We start from the raw sequence: 21,424 nt of genomic DNA, 5'->3' as shown, positions 1-21,424 counted from the left end.
GCTTAGAATTATTGTTTTTAGACCACACTGCTAAGTATGTCACTGGCAGGGCACTAGCACAAAAGAAAATACAATTCTGAAGTACCACGTTTTAATTCCATGACTGAGAACAACAATTTCTTCATCTTTCATTATGCTTTCTTAGGAAATTGTGTTATTTTTATATTTTGTCATGTTTACAAGATTATGACTCTGCAAAGTTTCTCTGAAGAAGTTTTTAACAATTGATTTAGCATGATAATTTGGGGGGATTAATTTTGAATTATAGCTTGCAGAATAATATATCAGGAGATGGAATTCTCCATCAAATAAATCACTGTCTCAATCAGTTACTAATTGTTTTCATATAGAAAATCTGGCATTTATTATATTTGTAAATAGCCTCATGACTTCATCATAAAAAGGGAGAAAGAGCTCTGGAATTGAATCTAGAAGCCTAGATGTTAAACAGTAGATAACTCTCAATTAAACTGCTGAATTTAGCACTTTTTCTTTGAAACTTAACTTCAAAAGCACCTCTGCTTTTTCTTCCTCACACAGGTTTCTGACGATGTGCACTAGACACTTCGGGAGTGTTGTAGCCCAAACAATCCGAACTCAGAAGACAGACCAGTTCCCACTTTTCCTTATTATTATGGGAAAACGATCATCAAATGAAGTATTGAATGTAATACAAGGTACAGTGCCTGCTTGATATGAAAAGTAGTTCTTATGTTAGTATGGAAACTGCTAGATGACATCTTTGCTAACCATTTCTTTTTTAAGCTGTTCAGAGTTGATTTCACAAAATAAACTTTCAGATAAATACCCACTATTCATAAATGTGTTAACTAACATAGTATTAGAGACTGAAGTTGACATGACTGTAGTAGAATCATAGTTTAAGTTTTCAGGTTTTTTTCAAAGTAGAAGGCCAGTCTCCTAAAAAAGGAGCTACACTTAGTTTTCCAAATGTATATCCATATAAATTACTGATTTCCAAAATATTTTGGCTGCACTTTTTGTGTAGGGCCAGAATACATTTAGTTCTCCCTGTGTAATTCCTTGTTAATGAGTGATCTCCTGTTGCATGTAGTGGGCTAATAGTTGAGCATGAGTTGCTTTTTCCCACCTGCCTGCAGAGCTGAGACCCCAAATCAGATCTGAATATTAAGTTACTAGTACAACCCCACATAAATGAAGCTTTCTGGCTTACACGAGCAGTTCTTTCTGGCATAACCATCCCTCTGAGTTCACTGGCAGCAAGATGACTTAGATATGGAGTAATGCCCTTTGCTGTTCTCAGGAACTCTTCAAATTAAAATACATCAAAGAATGGCTGCCTTTCATTTCTTCTGCTTTCTCCAGGAGTTTCTCCATGACATGCTCTCCTCATTTATTTATTGCTTATATCTATCTTTTTTCTAATCTCCTGATTTTCTTGAGGAAATTCAGCCTCAGGAAACACTGCCTTTTGCAGACATAATTGCTGTTGCTTTATGCATATGGGGTTGGTCATTTCCTTGAGGGATCTGCAGTGCTCCTTGTTATAGCCGAAATTCTGAATTTTGCATGGATTTTGTCTCCTTAGTGCCAGGTACAGCACACCAATTCATGGTACTTCTGTCATTTAGAAAACATTGCATACAAATAACCTAATAAATAGATTTTCTTGTTTTTATAACTCTGCAGCATAGTTCAGCATGTGTGTATAACTTCAAGCACCTGTGTTATCCCACTGGAGTCAGTGGTGCTTCCTGGCTTAAATTACCTAACTGTTTTAGCAGCTTAGTGACTCGAAGTCATGACATAATGCAGCTTTAGCTTATAAAAAAATCCAAATTATTTCATTGCATTCATTAAGTTTTACTGATTTTTCAGGTTTTCTGCAAAAAAATGTTTTGAACCAAACTAAGACCAACCAGTCTTGGCTTGCAGCTTTGCAGTAAGGCTTGCAGCCTTACTGAAATGATCTTTTAACAAAACCCAAGCATGCTCTGCTTGTTATTTTCCCATGAATTGGGACACTGGTGTCTCCTAACAATACACCCTCAAGTGAATGGTAGTCTCTGAAGTCATGCGTGTTGCAGCATGTGGGATAACATTTTCTGCTAAGGTAGCAAATGCTAGAAAAGGGAACAATGGGGGCTTTTCAGGGCTGGGTGAGAAGGCATGTTTACAGAAGAGATACAACAATATAGAAACTTAAGTCCCAGTGGCATTTATTGAAATGCAGCCTAAGTTCACTTTAGTTTTTTATCTTTTCCTGAGGTTGGAAACTATGGGGACAGTTCTGTTTTCTTTAGTGGAACTGCAGCTTCTGGTTGGTTTACTTCTTTTAGAATTTTGACTAGCATCACCACTATAAATGTAGCTCTTGGTATTGTTCTGTGAATGTCCTATGACTGTTTAGGTTGGCAGATGTTAAGAGTTTAGTTTGAGACCATTTATCGTGGTCTTAAGAGGTTGTAGCTACTATGACAAGTGGCTCTAATGGGTGGTACAGTTTTCAGTTTAAGAAAACAAAGACTAAGAACATCTTGGTAGCAAATTAAAGTAAACTTTCAGCCTTAATGAAGACTGGAGACATGCTGGTAGAAAACTGAGGAGGTATCTGTTTTCCTGTGCATATGCTGTGTTTCTTGATCTATACAGCTGACTTACTTTTCCACTAGTATTAGCTTTACAGGTCTTATCAGAAGTAAATACACTGGAGAGAATATATTATAATATTTAAAGTTTTATTACTAGTTATACCTGAATAAAAATGCATGCACACACATCCATTCAATCGCTGTATTCTTTTTTTTTCCATGTTCTTAAACCAATCCACTTGGATGCTGCTGCCAACACCCCACCTTTCGTTGCCTAACTAAGCAATTGCTTCAGTTTCCTTGATAATACTTGGGAATTCTAAAACTGTGAAATCCATTTCATGTCAGGGAACCCCAGATATGGTACTTTCCTTTAACATCAGTGATGGAAAGGAAAAAAAATAGTTATTCCATGCAAGCACAAAACCAATTGTTTAGATTTGAACCACCTAAAATTTTAGCCTATCATTAGCATTTGTCAAAGCAATTTTGAATTTTCAATAAAAAAGCAAACTAAAAGCATTCTGCTGAGATAGTTGCATTTTCTGTCTTTTTTTTTTCTTTTTTTAAGTCTCACTATTTTTATGGATTAATTTTAAAATGACTTCTTTTTTTTGTTTAATAACTTAAATTATATCAGCTATCTTCCTGTGTTGCTAGGTAACACAACAGTGGATGAGCTAATGATGAGGCTGATGGCTGCAATGGAGATCTTCAGTGCCCAGCAGCAGGAAGACATAAAGGATGAGGTGAGCATTGAAAGTTACTGCAGATACCTACTTGCTTCTACAAATCACTGGGGATGCAAAATTAACCAGGTATTTCTTTTGCCAATGAAGTGGGGTATGATGTGTTTTAGTGTCTCTTCCACCATGAGAAACTGAAAACCTTAAGTCTGCTTTGTGTATTTATTTGGGTCTCTCAGAAAGCCTCTTTCTTATTGGTCTTGTCATTTCCAGTTTGTTTCCTTTTCCTGAGTATTCCTGGTGAGTAACTGTTTGCATTTACAGTGCTATTATAGAGCTTAATATACTTGTGCAAGGAAATGAGAATCAGATTTTTTCCCAATGACCAGCTCTAAGTCACAGGCAGAAAACAAAAATAGATTGATATATCTTAAATGTATGTTTCAAAGGGGATTGAAAAGCAACCTCAACCAGAACTACACCACTGCTGAATTCAGAACAATGCAGAATCTCTAGGTGATGACAAGACTTTTCAAAAACAGTGTTTCAATTACACAAAAGTAGACACAGTGAGGTAAACAGTTGAAAGATGTTTATCTGTTACTCTATAAATTGAGAGTGACATTTTTAAGTAATGAAGCACTTAAGAATTTATAATAATAGGTGTTTTGCCATTCAAGATTATTTTTATCCTGTTGTGTAGACATTGATTGACAATAATTCACTAAACACAATCTTTAAATCTTGGATCTCATTAGTATGAGATTTCCTGATTATGGTTATAATAAAATGAAGGGATGGTATCCACACAATATCTGTAGTTCATTTATTTCTTATTTATGCTACCTGTAATTAAATGGTAAAGAAATTTACTTCAATTTTGTTAATACTGAACACAAATTTTAATATGAGGATTGCCACAGAAGTCCAAGGCACAATATAATTGAATTTTTTATTGCATTTTAACAGGAATATGTCAGGTATGGGTTTTTTTAATGCTTTATTAAGAAGGTAAAATTCACATCACAGATGATGTTCCAAAAAAGGTACAGAACTGAAAACTATAAAAGCTAATAGAAAGGAAGAAAGCAGATGGGAAGAAAAGGATATAAAGGCAGAGAGGTAAGAGCAAATGAGGAGCAGGAGAAGGAACTAGAAGTAGGAGTGATAGGATTGGAATAGAGGGAGGAACAGGAGACCAGAACAGTTGTTCAGAGCAGGGGACATCCTTTAGAAGAGAAGAAGGTGTGGGCAGTGAGATGGTGACAGACTAAGAGGATAACACCGGGTGGGTTTGCAACTGCACAGAACCAGGATTTGACTTGTGTCCTGAACTGCTGTTCAGTCCTTCTCTGGATGGCCAAGGAAAGTGACAGTAGCACGTCTCCATGGTGGTGATATGGGTGTCTCCTGACTTCTTACTCCAAGAGCTCTGCCTAGGAAGGGAGAATGGAAACTTAATTTTTTACATTCCTCTAAAATCTACCTTTGTCTAGGTCTTCTTGTGGTCTTTTCCTACATTTCCTTTTGTTGTTCTGTCCCTGAGAACACCAGTGACATTTCTTCCCCAACAGGAGTGTTTTTTTTTTAACACACTTTGACATTCAGAAAACTAATGGAAAATTTCATAAACTTTGGGGGCAGGTTTCTAGATACTGTGGGTTCTATACACAAATAGGATATTTACTTACACTTTAACTCCACTTGTTACCAGCACACAGAAAAGGTGATCTCGGATGCTTTTCTTTTGAAGCAGGAAGTTTAAAATTAAAAAATAACCTTGGTTTATGAAATTATTATTCCAGAGAAGGGAGTATTTGACAAGCAGTCCGTGCTCAATAGAGGGATTTAGCCCTAAAAACAAATATTGCCTTTCTGTGGTTTGCTACATAACATGTATCTTTCTTGTAAGTCTTGTACTTGACAACTTCAAGTGTTCAAACATCAACACCTTTTCTTTCTTAAGATCTTATTGCAGTTGGTGCAGGTTTTTTTTTCCCAAATATTACAATAGCAAGCAGGATACAGAGTCCGGTTTCTGTTACTGTTTTCTTAATAGCAACAATAAGACATCATAAAACCACAAGAAGATAAGCAGGAAATTCTTTTGTGTTTTAAAAAGAGAAGTCATCTCTATAGCTTTGCTGTAAACACAAGTGTGTGTGACAGAGAAAGAGAGCTGGAAACACTTGTAAATAACAGCATGAAGTCGTTAATGAGTCAGTTGATGCAGCTGAACTTCTCCACTTTGGATTTTTAACTTGTGTGCATATGAAGCTTCCAACAGCACTGGCATAATTCTCTCCAGCACAGCATGTTTTGCAGTGCCCTCTGATGGTTATTTTGGGGCAGGATGACTATTGCCACGGCTCCTCCTGGTCGAGGTGTTTTGCAGGGCCTGGCTATAGTTGTTCAGGCATCACTTTGCAGCCAGTTCCCAGCTCTGCTCGGGGGCTAGTGGGGTGGGCAGGGTGCTCAGAGCAGCCTCATCCACCTGCTGCTCTTGAGCCAAGCAAGTCACTTCATTAGCTCGTGGTAACAGTGTGGGTAGCTAAACCCTCTGCTTTTACATCCAGGTGTTAGCAATGTGTGCTGCTGTAGCCTCGTAAAATGTTGCTCAGGCAAATTTGGGGCATATTTCTATAATGTCAAGTGCTAAAATACCATCATTTAACCAGCAAGAGGGTTGAATTTTTAGATTTCTATATTGTGTTTGATTAAGCTTTCTCTTGGGTACTCTCCAAAGAAATACCTTGAGAACACTGAGATGCATGTGCATACTCATTATAATCCAGCATACCTGTCTTGAAGTTTAGTGGTGCATAATTTAGGCACCCGTTTTCTCTACCAAACTTTCTTAAAGGGAGATTAATCTGCCATGCCCTTCTTTTCTGTGCCCCTCTAAGGCTTTGGGTTCAATCCTTAACCACTGGGCCTGTTGCTGTCAGTTGCATTGACCAGATGACATTTTGGAAACCTCCTTTGGGAACACACTGTTGACATGCCATTGTAGGTCTGTGGTCTAGCTGTCATGCTGTCTGTTTTTGTAAGTTTGCTACTTAAATTGCCATAGTAACAAGCCACAAATAATAACATCTGGCCAGCAGTGTAGTGATGATGTGTTCATGTGGTGCTTCTGGTAAGAAGTGGCCAATGGATAATGAAGTGGTGGGTTCAGTGGCATCAACAGCAGCAAGGCCAGTTGGCCAGGATGCAGTCCCACCACTGTGGTCAGATCTGGGATCTGAAGTCCAGCTTCATGCTGTTTATTCAGGATTACTCTGGGGCTGCACTAATTATTTCATACATCTAATGAATGTATTTTCCTTTTCTAACTGTGCTGGCTTCTCTGGCCCATGCTGCAAATGTTGAGACCTCAACTACTGTTCAGGCAGTGGGCTTGGGGATTTTTCCAAAGAGGAAATAAACGCTGCTAAGGAGTTTGTCCTGGAAACAAAAGTGTGTATCTCAGAGCAGGGACGACTGGCCTCTGCCACTGTTGATCAAGGTGTGAACTTGGATTTTTCAGAGACTGATTTTGAAAAGAGCGTGTAGTTTCAGTTCCTCTTAAGTGTCAGTGCCTAGTGCTGGACTTAAGACAACAAATAATAATTGTAAAATATTGCACGCCCTGGAATGTCCATTTTTAAACACCCTGCTAGCTTTCTTTCTCTTAACTGAGTAGTTAAATAATCGCCTCAGTGTGGCATGATGGGCCCAGATTGATCCAAGCTAATTCCTTTGTGAGATTAATGTAAAGAGATACGTGATTAAATCCTGGCATTACAGCACAACACACCTGTTCTGGGCCAGAGCTGAGCATTTTTTCTCCATTGCCTGAGGAGGAGGCTTCTCAAAGGATTACAGTAACACTTTTTGACAAGCTTATACAGGGTGGAGTTTCCATGTAGTGACAGGGCTCATTTGATGATGTCTCAGTAATGCATTCTTTTTATTTTTGCTGTCAACATTTATTACTGTAGAAGGACTGACTGTTACACAGCTGGTCCAACTTGTCCACATTTAAGTAACAGTAGGTCTCTCTGCCCGTTTATTTCCGTCGTTACGCAACACTGGGGCTCCTGCTCCCGGATTAGACTTCAGGCTGGAATTGTGACACCCACACTTGCTCCTAAAACCTTCTTATTCTTACAGATACCAATTAAAATCTTCTATTCACTTTCAACTACGCCTGCTGGCACACTGTTTTCTTTGGTGTGAAAGGGAGAGACTTAAGAGTTTTTGAAGTGGAGAAACTGTTGTAAGGAGAGTGGGCAGGCGAGCTGTAGAAAAGTGTAGAGCGGTGGGGCCACTGTCTTTGCTCTCAGGTCTTAGGTGGCATCTCTTCTTCCTGGATCCTGCTGCAGTCTGAGGAAAATGCAGGTCTTTCCTATCCAACATCTGGATGGGGATTTAAAAATATGTAAAAGAAAACAAAAACTCCAGAATGGCAACATATATTAACCTTATTTTCCTTTTTGTAAAAGTATGCTTGTGTGTCCGTCCCAGCAACACTCTTGTGTTACTTGGGGCTTTACTGGCCAAGTCTTTTTTTCATAACTTTGCAGTAAGAAGCCTGGTATCACCATGTCTTCCTCTTCTGCCTCACTGCTGTCAAATGAAAGGGATTTCCTTCTTTTTTTTTAATATGATAATTTAACAGCTTTAGCTTCCAACACCTTTTCTGTTTCTTCTTCCAAAGATATATCTCACAGCCACAAAGGGAGCTAAAGAGGAGTGGTCCTAGTGCATTTTCATCTAATCAGTGGTCTCTTTGTCTTTTCCTCCTTCAGAGCAGTTGCTTTTCTTCACTTCTTACCTGCAATTGTGTTCCCCAGTGAGAAAATGGCCTAAGTGCTTCCATCAGCTGGGCTAGAGGCCCCTGCAATTTCTGTTTAGACACTGAAGCTCACATTAAAATCAGCAGAAATTAGGCATCTAAATACATGGAAAAATCCATGTTCCATCTAACGCTGTCATGTATCATGGTATATAGTATTTGCACAACAGGAGCTTATGAGAATAAACACCTGAAATTCACTGAATTCCAGAGAGCAAAAGCATCGTGGTGATGACAGCCATCTAACAGAGATTGTGATTTAACCCCTCAAGAAATCCAATTAGCACATTTACTAATTATTACTAGTTATAACTAATTAAACTACAGTAATCAAAATTTGATCAAATTTTCCAATTGTGTATTTGTAATATGATAGCAACCTGAATGGTGGGTTTCCCATTGTGTGCCTCACTGCCCTGGCACACCAGCAAATACAGGTGGCACCTTCTGTTGTTTGCAGCCTATTTTGAACTTTGACAAAATGCAAGGTCCTGACAGAGGACAGAAAAGAATAAAAATATCCTCAGTTCAGGTGGCTTTTCAGCTGCAAGCATTGGTGGCCACAGTTACTGAGTATTCACTGAGTTTCTTTCAACCAAGAGCAGCTTTTCCTGCTCTACAGCCCAGGTGGGTCACAGAATCATCATGGTTGGAAAGGACCTCTGAAATCACAGAGTCCAACCTTCAACACAAAGAAACCCAAACAACCACACACACTCTACCAAAAAACATCCACAGAAAACCCCTACAACCTCAACCACTAGAGCTGGTCCTGAAGTGCCACATCTATATGTTTCTTGAATACCTCCAAGGATGGTGACTCAACCACCTCCCTGGGCAGGCTATTCCAGTGCCTGATCACTCTTTCAGTTTAGAAATTCTTCCTAATAGCCAATCTGAACCTCCCCTGCTGCAACTTCTGGCCATTTCCTCTGGTCCTGTCTTCATTTACTTGGGAGAAGAGGCCAACACCAATCTCCCTACATCTCCTTTCAGGATCAACACTCCCCCCAAATTTAGTGTCGTCTGCAAACTCACTGAGTTCTGCACCCAATCCCCTCATCCAGGTCATTGATAAAGATATTGAAGACCAGGCACAAAACTGAGCCCTGAGGGACATTGCTGGTGACTTGCCCCAAGTAGATTTGACCCTGTTTACCACAACTCTCTGGGCCTGGCCATCCAGCCAGTTTGTTACCCAGTGAAGAGTCCCCTTGTCTATGCCATGAGTTGTCAGCTTTTCCAGGAGAATGCTGTGGGAGATGGTGTCAAAGGCCCTACCAAAGTCCAGGGCCCATCTGGCCCCACAGACTTGTGTGTGTTCAGGTGCAGAAGCAGATCAATAACTAGTTCCTCCTGGATTGTGGGGGGTTGTTCTGCTCTCCATCCTTATCTTCCAGCTCAGGAGGCTGAACACTCTGGGAGTAGCTGGTCTGACTATTAAAGACAGAGGCAAAGGAGGCATTAAGTGTCTCAGCCTTTTCCTCATCCTTGGTTGCCAGGTTCCCCCCTGCATCCAATAAGGGATAGAGATTCTCCCTGGCTCTTTTTTTTATTGTTGATGTTGTAGCAGGACTGGCTGGCTCATTTCCCATGGAAAGTCACTGCAGGACTGCTTCTTGGAGATATGAGGTTTGTTTCCTTTCTTATCACTTGAGGTAATTCCCAGAAAGAAGTATCTGGAACTGGGATTTCACCCTTTGAAATGAACAGGCAGGATCCTGCAGTGGTTCTGCCTGGTTCTGCCCTCTCCTGCCTCCCCACCGCAGGTTCTGCTGCCGGAGAAACTTTCATTTACTTTGTGCCCAGTGTGTTCTGTCTACACTTTTTTTCTTGTAGATATTACCCCTCGTGTTGTCTAAGTTATACAATGTGCAAGTCTGTCACCTTAGTGAGTCAAATTAATGTCTTTCTTGCGCTGGTTTGTTTGGACAAAAGGGTGTTTCTCTTTAACGCTCCCATGAATAGCCTTAAGCACTTACAGGTTTTAATTTCAGGAGTGGTTCAGTGAAATGAACTGTCTTTCAGATAAGCATTCAGCATTTGTCAATATACTCTTCTTTTTTTTTTTTCCTTTTTTTTCCTTTTTTTTTTTGTCTTGTAACAGCCATTTACTCACCAATTCTCTGAGAAATGTCTCCTGCTCATGGTGATCTTCTCAAGTTCTGTCTTGTCTGGTTTTACTTTGCAGTAAAACTGATCCCAAAGGGCAATGGAGAATAAAGTATAACACATCTCCCTGAGACAAATCAGGTGCAAAGCTGATTCCTGGGGTTAAATCATTAAATCCTACTTTTGGAAACAACAACTATAAATAATAATTAAAAAAAAGCCCAGGAGGGCCAATGCTGACTTTACCAGCAAATTAAGCTATCCAAAAAGCCAAATGCATTGTGTATTTTTTTTCCCTGTGTAATCTGCAGGAAAAGGGGGCATTGCTGTCCTAAATGCAATTGGGAATCCCCCATTTCCATAATCCTGCATCTGAAAATGCCTGCTGATAACGTGCTTCCAGAAATGGCTAGGGAATAATCACTGGAGATAGTTATCTTAAATTTTGTCTTAATCTTATTGTAAGGTTTTTTTCAGTCTTGTAGCTCCAGGTATTACTCGAGAGAAGGTCTTACCTGGTCCATTGTAACTATCTCATAAAGTGTTTACTGTTTTTGTTATGACTTTGCAATATGCATGATAGCAAAGAAAATTCATGCTGAATAACATATGATGTGCATAAAAGAATTTGTATTTTCCGAGTATCAACTTTTGCAAGAATGTCCTCCCTACTGTTGCATTGTCAAAATGAGAAAGCAGAGATCTGTGACTTTTTCCCTTTTAAGGAGCAAAGGAGAATTGTCTCCTCATCCCATGCCCAAACCCCCTGGGACGTGGATGGTTCACATTCACACCAGGCTTTGGTTGCTGCTGTGGAATTCAGAAACACTGAGTGTAACCCCTGTTTCTGATGAAAGCTTTTTAAGTGGCCTGGGATGGGCCGTGGTCTGTTCATACCTTGGTTTCTTGAAAAAGGAAGATGGCAATTTCACCTTCGTTGCAAAACCATTCTGCAGATGTGTTTACTGATGTCCAGTTGATGCTACAATTTCTGTAGGCTTTAAGAGGAAAGCTGTCAGCAATCCTCAGATTTTTTTCATGGATAATACTTACAACATTTTTAGAATTAATTATTAGTGGTATGACTGTTCTTTTTTTTTCTTTGTGGGTTCTTTCTTAGTTCAATTATGAACTTTCTGCAAAACATTTGCTTCTCTTTTTTCTGTCACCACTATGCATTTTCTTTTGTTGCTTTTGGTAAACTTGAGTCATCCTCAGCATTTGTGTGGTTTCTCTGGAGGAAGAGATGACTAAAATAACAAAGTGCATTACAAAAAAGGGAACTGCAGTATCTAATGTTTAAAATTTGTCTAAGGTGTAACTCTGAACCAGCGAATATTACAATTTTGCCATCATCTCCAGAAAGGAGGTGGTTCCTGCTGGGTGGGAGCAGTGTTAACAAAACACAGGAGTAAGTACAAAGAGACATTTCATGGGATTACATCTGCTTCTCAACTGAAGAAATCTGGATTCTGGATTTGTTTTTAAGGTTTGTTTCAGTAAGGACAATATTGTTTCAATGCAGTGTAAAGCTCTGTGGCACGGTCATTTACTTTTAGATATGACTCACGTATTTCTGTGAGGACCAGGCAGTCATGCATGGTAATTCTTCACATTCCTGACATCTTTTTCATAATCCACTTCTAGGATGATGATAATTGTGATGAATAGGGGGGAAAGACTTTTTTTTTTTTTTAATGCCTGGAATTCAGATACTCATAGAATCCATAGCATCAGGTTTTTTGCAGGTATCATCTGGGTTATATAAGTTAAACCAATTTTAAAAATTCTTAAGTAAAGCTCTTTATTAGTGAATAAAACCTGTGCTCATCAATAGTAACTTTTAATAACTTCCTGGAGGTTTCTAGACAGTTTGTAAAATGTAAAATAAAAGCCAGTACTCAATTTCTTGTAACTCTGATGAGTGTCTGTTTTTGAGTGAGTTCTTAAAATTTTTTATCGATTTTTCAGTTTTTACTTTTTGGGGGTTGGCCTTGGTTTGTTTGGTTTTTGGGGGGTTTTCTTGTAAACCAAAGTAACTACATCGTTATTGCTGGCAGTCCTTGATGAAGGAAGGAGCCTGTATGTGCAATAGTTGTGTCTAATCTTTCCTTTTTCTCTTGGGAGTTATTGGACTTATGTGACCTTTGAAACTCAATGTGTGAAGTTAGTGTGTGACATATGAAGTTGCAAAACATGAAATAAGCTCTCTGCAAAGCCATTCTTAATTATTTTTTTTTTAACTACTTATGCCCTCACAGGTTGCCTGAAGTCTTCCTGTAGTGAGTTGGTTTGAGAAGGTGGTTTTGTTTCTCACTGTTCTAAGATAAATTTATAGTGTGCTTATGGAAAGTCTTGGAACAGACAGTACAAAACCTTTGCCTTTACTGTTGCATTCCATCTATGAAGGCAATTGGGAAAACTTCTGTGTACTTAAGAGGCTTTCCTCATTTTTGGATAGCATAAAAATTGGAGTTGTTTAGTTGTTTCAACACCCCCTCTTCTCAGAAATGAAAAAATTAATGTAGGGTAGTTTCTGCAATTAAGTGTGAGTGGATTTTTGAAGTTATTCCATGAACAAAAGCACATAAAGCTTGTCAAGGTCCAGAGAAGCCAGGAGGGAAATGGGTTATTCGGTGGTTATTGTCCTTATTATATTTTGCAAGAATTACTCGTACCCATGTCTTAGCTTTGCTGAACAAAGTGATGGTTTCTCTATTTTCTGTGAATGAAATTTAGGATACACTGATTGTAGAATAATCTTGGGTCCCGTTTCTGTAAGGAAGAAGAATTTCCTCTAAAAAGGTCTTGTTACTTTCCAACTGGAGGTTGTATAACTTTTCCTGCCATTTGTCCTTTCCTCTTGTGGTCGCATGCTACTTTAGAGCTTTTTAACCACTAATATGTTAGAGGTTTGTTTGAGGAACATCTTGGCATGTTTGCACGACATGATAGTAACAGCTAATGTATGCTGCTCCCATTTAGATTTGAGTTTTTGCCAAGTAGTGAAGTTCTGGGGAGAAAACTGATCACTTTGCACAGCAATGCCTGTAGGTGGATTAAACCTTGCAGATGAATGAAAAAATTAACATAATTCTTCAAAAAGGAGTAGGTAGTAGACTTTATTTTCTATGAAATATAGGGGACAGGTTACCCCAGTGCAAGTGCTATGTTATTGGTAACTGCAGGTGAGGTGCTGAGCCCACCAGCAGCCTCACAGCTAAGTCTTAGTGATTTTTGTAGGGACCAGGGCAGCCTCTGCAGGGCTCTGAGAGGATTATAAGATGTTAGAGGAGTAAATGCAGGATAACAGCCAATGTTTCTGGCTCCAGAGGCAGAATATGAAGCTATTGATTGTGCACTTTGCTTTATCAGATATCACCCTGGTGCAGTTATTCCAGCTTCCAGGGATATCCACTTCTTGATCCTTCACTGTGTGGATGATTCCCCGCTTTGTCATTTGTGTATTTTTAGCCAACCCTTTTTTTTTTTTTTTTTTTTTCATGCTGTGATCATTAATAAGATACTTTGCTAGGTTTGCTGGTTTGAAGTTGGCATGCTAAGCTCATATTTCTTGTCTGTCTGCATCTGTGTATTTGAGACACTTCAGAGCAGGACTTGCCATTTTCTATCTTTGTATATTATTCAGCACAATGTGAACTGAGACTTTGGGATGATGTTTAATAGTCATGACCCTGGATGGATCCTACTGAGGGTGTTTTTACCAATCCTTCTCACAGGACAAGCCATTGACTGATGTCAGTCTGAGCAGACAGCGGATTAAAATCCAGCCTCACCCTTTAAACCTCGGTCTGTCCTTCTCTCTTTCAAGGCTGTCCAAATTGTTGGCTGCAGGAGTGAGATTCCTGTGAGATCCTCCCTGGCACCAGCCCACATGTACCTCTCCCGTAACCTCCTTCCCACCTGGCTGGGAATAAAGATGATGTTAAAGATGATAGAGCAAGGAGCCTTGCTGCCAGATCCAGCCCTTGGGGCAGGAATCGGGGACACCAGTCTGTTTGGTGGCAGTTGAAACAGAGCTTTAGGAAGCAGTCATTTTTAAAAACAAGGTCACCCTTGAGACATTTCTGGAATCATTTCTCCTAGCGGTAGTTAAATGAGTCAGGCAGTCGAACATTTTGAAGTCACAGGGGTTGAAGATTGCTGGTGAACATCAAGATGAAGATCATACCGGCGCACTGCTCACTGATAGTTTTGGTTTCTTGTTTTCTTTCCTTTAGGATGAACGTGAAGCCAGAGAAAATGTGAAGAGAGAGCAGGATGAAGCGTATCGCCTGTCGCTGGAGGCTGACAGAGCCAAGGTGCGTGCAAGGGGAGTGTCAGGGGGGTTGTCTCCAGAGTTGATGAAAGAAGTGGTAGTAGAGAAGACAAGGCTCTGGAAAGACCTCACAGCAGCCTTCCAGTGCCTGAAGGGGCTACACGAAAGCTGGGGAGGGACTTTTTACAAGGGCTTGTAGTGAGAGGACAAGGGGTGATGGATGAAAATTGGAAGAGGGGAGATTTAGGCTAGAGATTAGGAGGAAATTCTTTACTGTGCGGGTGGTGGGACACTGGCGCAGGTTGACTAGGGAGATTGTGGCTGCCCCCTCCCTGGAGGTCTTCAAGGCCAGGTTGGATGGGGCTTGGAGTAACCTGGTCTAGTGGGAGGTGTCCCTGCCCATGCAGGGGGGTTGAAACTAGATGATCTTTAAGGTCCCTTCCAACCCAAACCACTCTATGATTCCATGAAATCTCTCTGGTGCAGAGGACTGCCCAGCTTCAGTTCTGCTTTTAAGATAAGAGAGTTGCTGTAGGAGCCGTAATTGCCCTCAGTGGTTATAAAATGGCACTAGACACAGTCACAAGGTATAGACTTGGCTACATCTCTTTGCTAAAGCAGTTCTGGCCCCAGTTGGTAATAGAAGTTGGGAAAGGAATGATAGGAAAAGATGATTTAATAAATACCCTGTTTCTTATATTACTTTCTGTTGAAAAGTTGAGAAGTTTCTGTGCTTTTATGTAGCTAATGCACATCATTAAACATAGCTGTGGGAAGTGAGGTGAGAGATATGTGATTTTTGTTTCTGTTATCAGAGGGAAGCACAAGAGAGAGAAATGGCAGAGCAGTTTCGCTTGGAACAGATCCGGAAAGAGCAGGAGGAAGAACGTGAGGTGGGATATTTTACCTTTTCTGACAGTTTTTTGCGTTCATGAGGCTTATGGACATTGCAACCCTCATTCAACACATTGCAACTTGAATTTGAAGTATGCTTTTTATGATCAAACAAATTGCCAAATTTAATTAGGGAGACAAAGCAGTTTAAAAAAAAAATGAAGGGAAAAAAATCCAGTCTAGAAGATTGAATTTATGGTACATTTTCAGATTTCTAAACAGTCCTCTACAGAATCTTCCTTAGAAGGAACTCTTTACATCTTCAGGCCTATCTAAGGAAATAGAAGCTATGTGCTGTGAAGGGTACTGTTCCTCAAACTCAGTTATTTTGTAGATTCTCTTAATTTTGTAGATTCTGAGGGTCCCAGAGCCTGTCAGAGGTGGGTCCTGCAGCCCCTTCCAGGATCTAGGTTAGCCCCTCTCCTAGCTGTGTGGCTATGTAGGTTTCTACATAAAGCACCATGTACCTGGTTTTACTTACATTGGTGACTTCCTCTTTTTCACCTCCTGACAAGTACAAAATATGGTGAAAAGACAGGAGTACAATCATGTTTCTTCCCTTGAAGTCCCACCACATTTCAAAGGATAGGTGAAATAGCCTAGTCATTAAAATACTTCTGTCTGTTCTGTGAAGTTCTTGAAATGTAAGTCCTTAAAGAACTGCTGTGAAACACAGCTGATACTTGAAAAGGATTTTGAAACCCTGGGATAAAACTTTCAAAATAGAAGTGAAATTCACATACAAATGTCCTGACTGAAATCAGAGTTGACTGGAGATCAACTTAGACTTCCATGCATACAATTATGCAAGTTGCTAATGAATACAAAGCTGTATCAGTGTCCCTGTTGAATATATATTTCCTGAGTATGTTTCCAGCATTATATCAAATATCAAGAAAATACCAAAAATATTTATTCATTTATATAAAATAGGAGAGTTCAAATATTTTATTATTTTTTTTTTGTGGAATTAATGCAACTTCTTCAATTGCCATGAATTATGAAGATTTTAAATTTGGAATTATATTCTCATGTAATTCTCCACTTAGCTGAAGTCCTTGGAACTCATGGAGTCCTGATAAATCCCAGCCTTGCTTATTCCCCCCTGCAGGTGACTTAAATGTACACTTGACATTTCAGTCTCGTGTACTTTGCTGATGTATGAAAAAAATTGCATTATATAACTGCAAAAAAGTTGGCTATGAGCACATTTATTATTCCTGGAAGTAAAGCCAATAAACAAACTGTATGAGCAGTGCATTTGCAGCTTAATTTTTCAACCAGGAAAATTGCATTTAAAAAAACTTGAACCACTTGAGCATTCAGGAATCTTTTAAACAGTATTGCATGATAAATACTGAATTCAGTCCAGATAGTAGTATTGAATGGTTTGGGGAAGATGCAGTCCACTTCTTTCTTATCCTGCAGTGTCTGGTAAGTTATTTAGCTCCTGTTGTTAGCATCATCCAAGAATGGAAGATAAAACACACCTGGAGGAGCAGTGCACAAAACTGGACTGTGAGAGTTGTGTCAAGAATAATTCTAAGATAGCAATTCAGTGAGGTTAAGAGCAATCAGACATAAATCAGACATTACGATAACAGACTGTTGAACAATCAGCTCACACTTATATTCATTAAGGATGTTTTTCTTCTTCTAAGTAATTTTCATGCATAGAAACAATGATTTATTCTGTCTTACTCCATCTGCCTCTCAACCTTTTCTGGTGGAAAATTTCTTTTTGGAAATTGTTTTCTCAGGCAAAGGCTGCAAGACTGGTCCATGTTATCAAAATATACCTGGGCTTGCCTGTTCTAATATAGTGTGCAGTAATGAAAATAATAGGATCTGTTTGCTTAGTAGAACAAAAGGGATTTTAACAATAATGTTTACTAACACTCCCCGTTTTCAAGTGCACAGATTACTTCTACTGAATTGTTCTGCAACAGTGTTTACTTACAGAAGTGGCTTTATGTTCAGTTTGTATATTTAAAATCTGACTATTGAGCTATTCACATACTGAACATCTTTTTATCAACAAACTGAAATTGCTTGTTCGGGTCCAAGAGTTATTAATATGATCCATCACATCATTGTTTTCTGACTTGGTTTGCTGGTACAAGAATATCCACTGTAAATTGCCATTTCTTGTTGAAGCCTTGGAGATTAGTTACTTTGGGGAGCAACACACTCTTTGCACAAAGAAAAGAGCTCTAATGAGCTACTGTTGTTTATTTTTCTATAATATAATTGATTGGGTTCAGTAAATAATGTAGCATCTGTTGTTACACTGTGTGGGGAAATGTCAAAACAGAAAGACAGTCAGCAGGTGGTTGAGAAGGGAGAGAGAGAAAATTAAAATAGAATCTATTTAAAATATAATCTCATAGTAGATGAGCAAAAATGAACTCAAGTTCTGTGTATAAATATTTATACTGAGATATAATTTGCTCAGAGTTTCGTGGGTAAGAAGGAGACTATTTAAAAGTCTTTGTAATCTTACTTCTGCCCAGTCTTTTCAATCAGCCTCCATCAGTTTCTGTTACCAAATGACCTTGGGGAGCTTTTCAAAGGCACAAATAACAACTCTGTATCTTGGAAGTTCCTTGAAAATCTGGTTAAATCCGTGTGTGACTGTCTCTTCAGTTTGGAAAATTGTCTTTTAGGTGTATTTAGAGGAGGCAGTGTGATCTTGCTGCTCCTTTCATTCATGTACATGGTCATTCACTGCTGCTGTGGGTGAGGTGACACTGGAACAAGGCTGCTTCCTGAGCATGATCTCATTTTTAACAGCTGCCAATGCCTGTCCAGGAGCACCCACTGAGCTCAGTATCCTCAAAAATCAAGCCCACCTTGTTCAGCAGTCTGATATTAGGCATCAATGAATGAATCTTCTGATCAAAGTACTGAATTTGTAGTTGCTCCTGGAGGCAGAGGACAGAGAACATGGACTTTGCTCCTGCCCTTAACATCCGCCATGTACTCATCATTAGCAGGAAGATAATTGTGCACATTTTCAGATGTGTAATGGCTTTGCAATTTTGGGGGCTGATTTCATGCAAGTTGTCGCAGAAGATGTGCACACCTATGCTTGGAACCATCTTCCTGCAAACAATCCTAATCATAATTGCTTGCTTTAAATCTTAAAGCTCCCATTTCTGTCCTCCCAATTTTCTTCTTGGACCATTCCTACTTCTAGATGTACTCTATGTATCTAATGTACCTTTAGGATATTTTTATTAGTTATGTCTTTTGACAGTTTATTTATAGTAAATCTCCTGAACTGCCACAAAGGGTCTTGTCTTTGCTGCAAATGGTCAATTGCTCTGTGCAAGAGGAAGGCAATTTGATAAGTACATTTAAAGAAATACTTTTACTACCTCTTCATTTATACCCTTGAAGGAAGCAATTGGCCACTTGACAATTAATCTCTTGTTTCATTTTTTTTCCAAGGCTTTCTGCCAAATGATTAAATTACTTATCCCCATCGTGCATTAACTGTGGACCTCGTAATATGTGTTATACAGGAGGATTTATTTTAATTAGTTGTCTGGTGGTCTGTTATTAAGGAATGAATAAAAATGATTTTGTCATTCAGATATAAAGCACAGCTCTGGCCCTGGAGAACCGTGGCACATCTTGAAGTTCTGGAAGAAATAAAAAGCTTTCTCTCCTTGTCTTCTGATGCTAGTATTGCCACCTAAAGAGTTATTTTTTCCCTCCTCAGGCTATCAGGCTCTCCCTGGAGCAGTCTTTGCCTCCTGAACCCAAAGAGGAGAGCACTGAGTCTGTCAGTAAGCTGCGCATCCGGACGCCCAGCGGGGAATTCTTTGAGCGACGTTTCCTGGCCAGCAGCAAGCTGCAGGTTGTCTTTGATTTTGTAGCTTCCAAGGGATATCCTTGGGAGGAGTACAAGCTGCTGGGCACCTTTCCGAGGAGAGATGTGAGTAAATGGACCTTTCGGGAATAAATAGCCCTCCTTCTTACTCCTTTATGTGACCAGAGTGTTATAGCAGGGAAGGTAAAAGATATGCCTGAATACGTTAGGGTGCTGCCATGCTCTGTGGCTGTAAGCAAAGCAGGTGCCCACCCACCAGTGCTATCACATTACATACAAAATTGTGTTGCCAAATCTGTTTCCAGTGATATTGTAAAAATCCCTAATTTCTGAAAAAAACAAGGTGTGGACCACGTTGAATGAAAACTGCCCGAGTGCACTGAGCTGGCATCGCTCACGTCCTGCGTTGAAGGACACATCAGTATCAGCTCTGCCTGGGGCTGGGATGGGCTGATACTTCTGATCTTTCTGGTCTTGCTGGTTTGGTGCCATTTGATGTTATGAGCAAGGAAGGCTCTGTGTCAGACAGTATACAGTTATGAGCTGGTCATTACATTTGAATCACTTATTCACCCACTTGTTCCATAATACCAGTAAATAATCATCTATATCTCCTACCTCAAAATTCTGATGGTGCAACCTGCTGTGAGCCCTTTTCAAAATCAATCCTGCTTACTGCTTACAAAAGCCAGTTCAATTCTGTTGATTTATCAACAGGTATTTACGTGCTGCTTACTAAGTTTCATTGAAAATACGCCTATATGTTTTCTTCTCTATTACAAATTAATTTCTTCTGTCAAGTAAACTGAATGATCAGTACTTAATCACATCATCACCGTTATTCATTTTAGTCCTCTGTAGCAAACTCAGAAATCGATCAGACAACTGACATAAGAACAAATTTTAAAAGGAGTAGAAAAGAAAAAAGACTAGTGACTTAAAACAGGCTGATATTTTCAGTACATCTGTGAAACTGCCAGGGAGAAAACACTGAGGCAAAGGAATGCGAATTTAATGGCAGGATATGGAGCCATTTGTCTGTTGCTTGGGAAGCAAAGACCCTGTCATTTTTTTTTTCTATGATTCCAACCTAATAATGCCATGTATGAGGAGTCACATAAATAATTCATGTCAATTGACTCAGTGGCCGTGTATGAATTCGGTTGCCATTGTGACCACCAGAGCTACAACAGACAAAAAATAATCCCCAGGGCTTTGCTAACCATTGAGAGCTATAAATGACATCTGCCATGTTCCCCTGTTCCCCATGTTTGGAAAGTTGGAAGTGTGCAAGTCCATAAATGGATTAAAAAAACAGTAATTGATGGATGCCCAGGAAGTATGGTGAAAGTGTGTATTCATTGCCTTAGGCTTTGTGGAAAATTGTCTCTTAAAAATACACTGTAAGTTGTCAAGACCCTTCTGCTCCGTGTTATGTATCAGAAACATCCACTGAAATCTGTGCAGCAAGAGCAGAGTACTTGGGATGCTTGTGCTCCAGAAAGCAACAACATGGAATATGTCTGAATTTAAATGATACGTCACATTTTTTAAATAATGTTTGAAAGTATCAGAAGTAGGTATAAAATAGAAGGCTCCGGGGAGACCTTATAGCACCTTCCAGTACCTGAAGGGGCTACAGGAAAGCTGGGGAGGAGCTTTTCACCACAGAAGGCAGTGATAGGACATGGGGTAGTGGTTTTAAACTGAAAGAGGGAAGATTTAGGTTAGACATCAGGAAGAAATTCTTCACCATGAGGGCAGTGAGGTGGCTGGAATAGGTTGCCCAGGGAGGCTGTTGATACCCCCTCCTGGAGGTGTTCAAGGCCAGGTTTGATGAGATTTTGTGCAACCTGGTCTGGTGTGAGGTGTCCCTGCCCATGCAGCGAGGTTGGAGCCTGATGGTCTTTAAGGTCCTTTGCAACCTTAACCATTCTATGATTCTATGAAATGAGGGGATTATCTTCAACGAAGAGGATTTCTACTTGCTTTTCAAAGCCATCAGTCCTGATACAGTGTTTTTGAAGTATTTGTATTTCTTTGGTAAATAACAATTAATTAGTTCTAAGTTCTATGTTCCAGTTGCTTACATAGATATCCTTAGCTAACTCAAAGTTGGTATCATAACCCTACTGTAAATACAAACTTCTACACATGAGTAAATACACAGATTAACCTTTTCCATACACTACTTTTAGATTT

General features: G+C 39.5%; 1 protein-coding gene across 1 annotated transcript in view; it reads left to right on the top strand.

The window, feature by feature from the left end:
* Positions 1-21,424, top strand: part of FAF1 (Fas (TNFRSF6) associated factor 1) — a 155,449-nt gene that overhangs the window by 122,711 nt on the left and 11,314 nt on the right. Inside the window, exons 14-18 of the mRNA XM_010004033.1 lie at positions 541-677; positions 3,234-3,322; positions 14,453-14,533; positions 15,306-15,383; positions 19,112-19,327. Coding sequence (XP_010002335.1) covers positions 541-677; positions 3,234-3,322; positions 14,453-14,533; positions 15,306-15,383; positions 19,112-19,327 — 601 coding nt within the window. The remainder of the gene's footprint in view (positions 1-540; positions 678-3,233; positions 3,323-14,452; positions 14,534-15,305; positions 15,384-19,111; positions 19,328-21,424) is intronic.

This window comes from Chaetura pelagica, unplaced genomic scaffold (assembly GCF_000747805.2).
Source record: "Chaetura pelagica isolate M959 unplaced genomic scaffold, ChaPel_1.0 scaffold18, whole genome shotgun sequence".
NCBI lineage: Eukaryota > Metazoa > Chordata > Aves > Apodiformes > Apodidae > Chaetura > Chaetura pelagica.
This window is presented reverse-complemented; position numbering and strand designations above follow the sequence as displayed.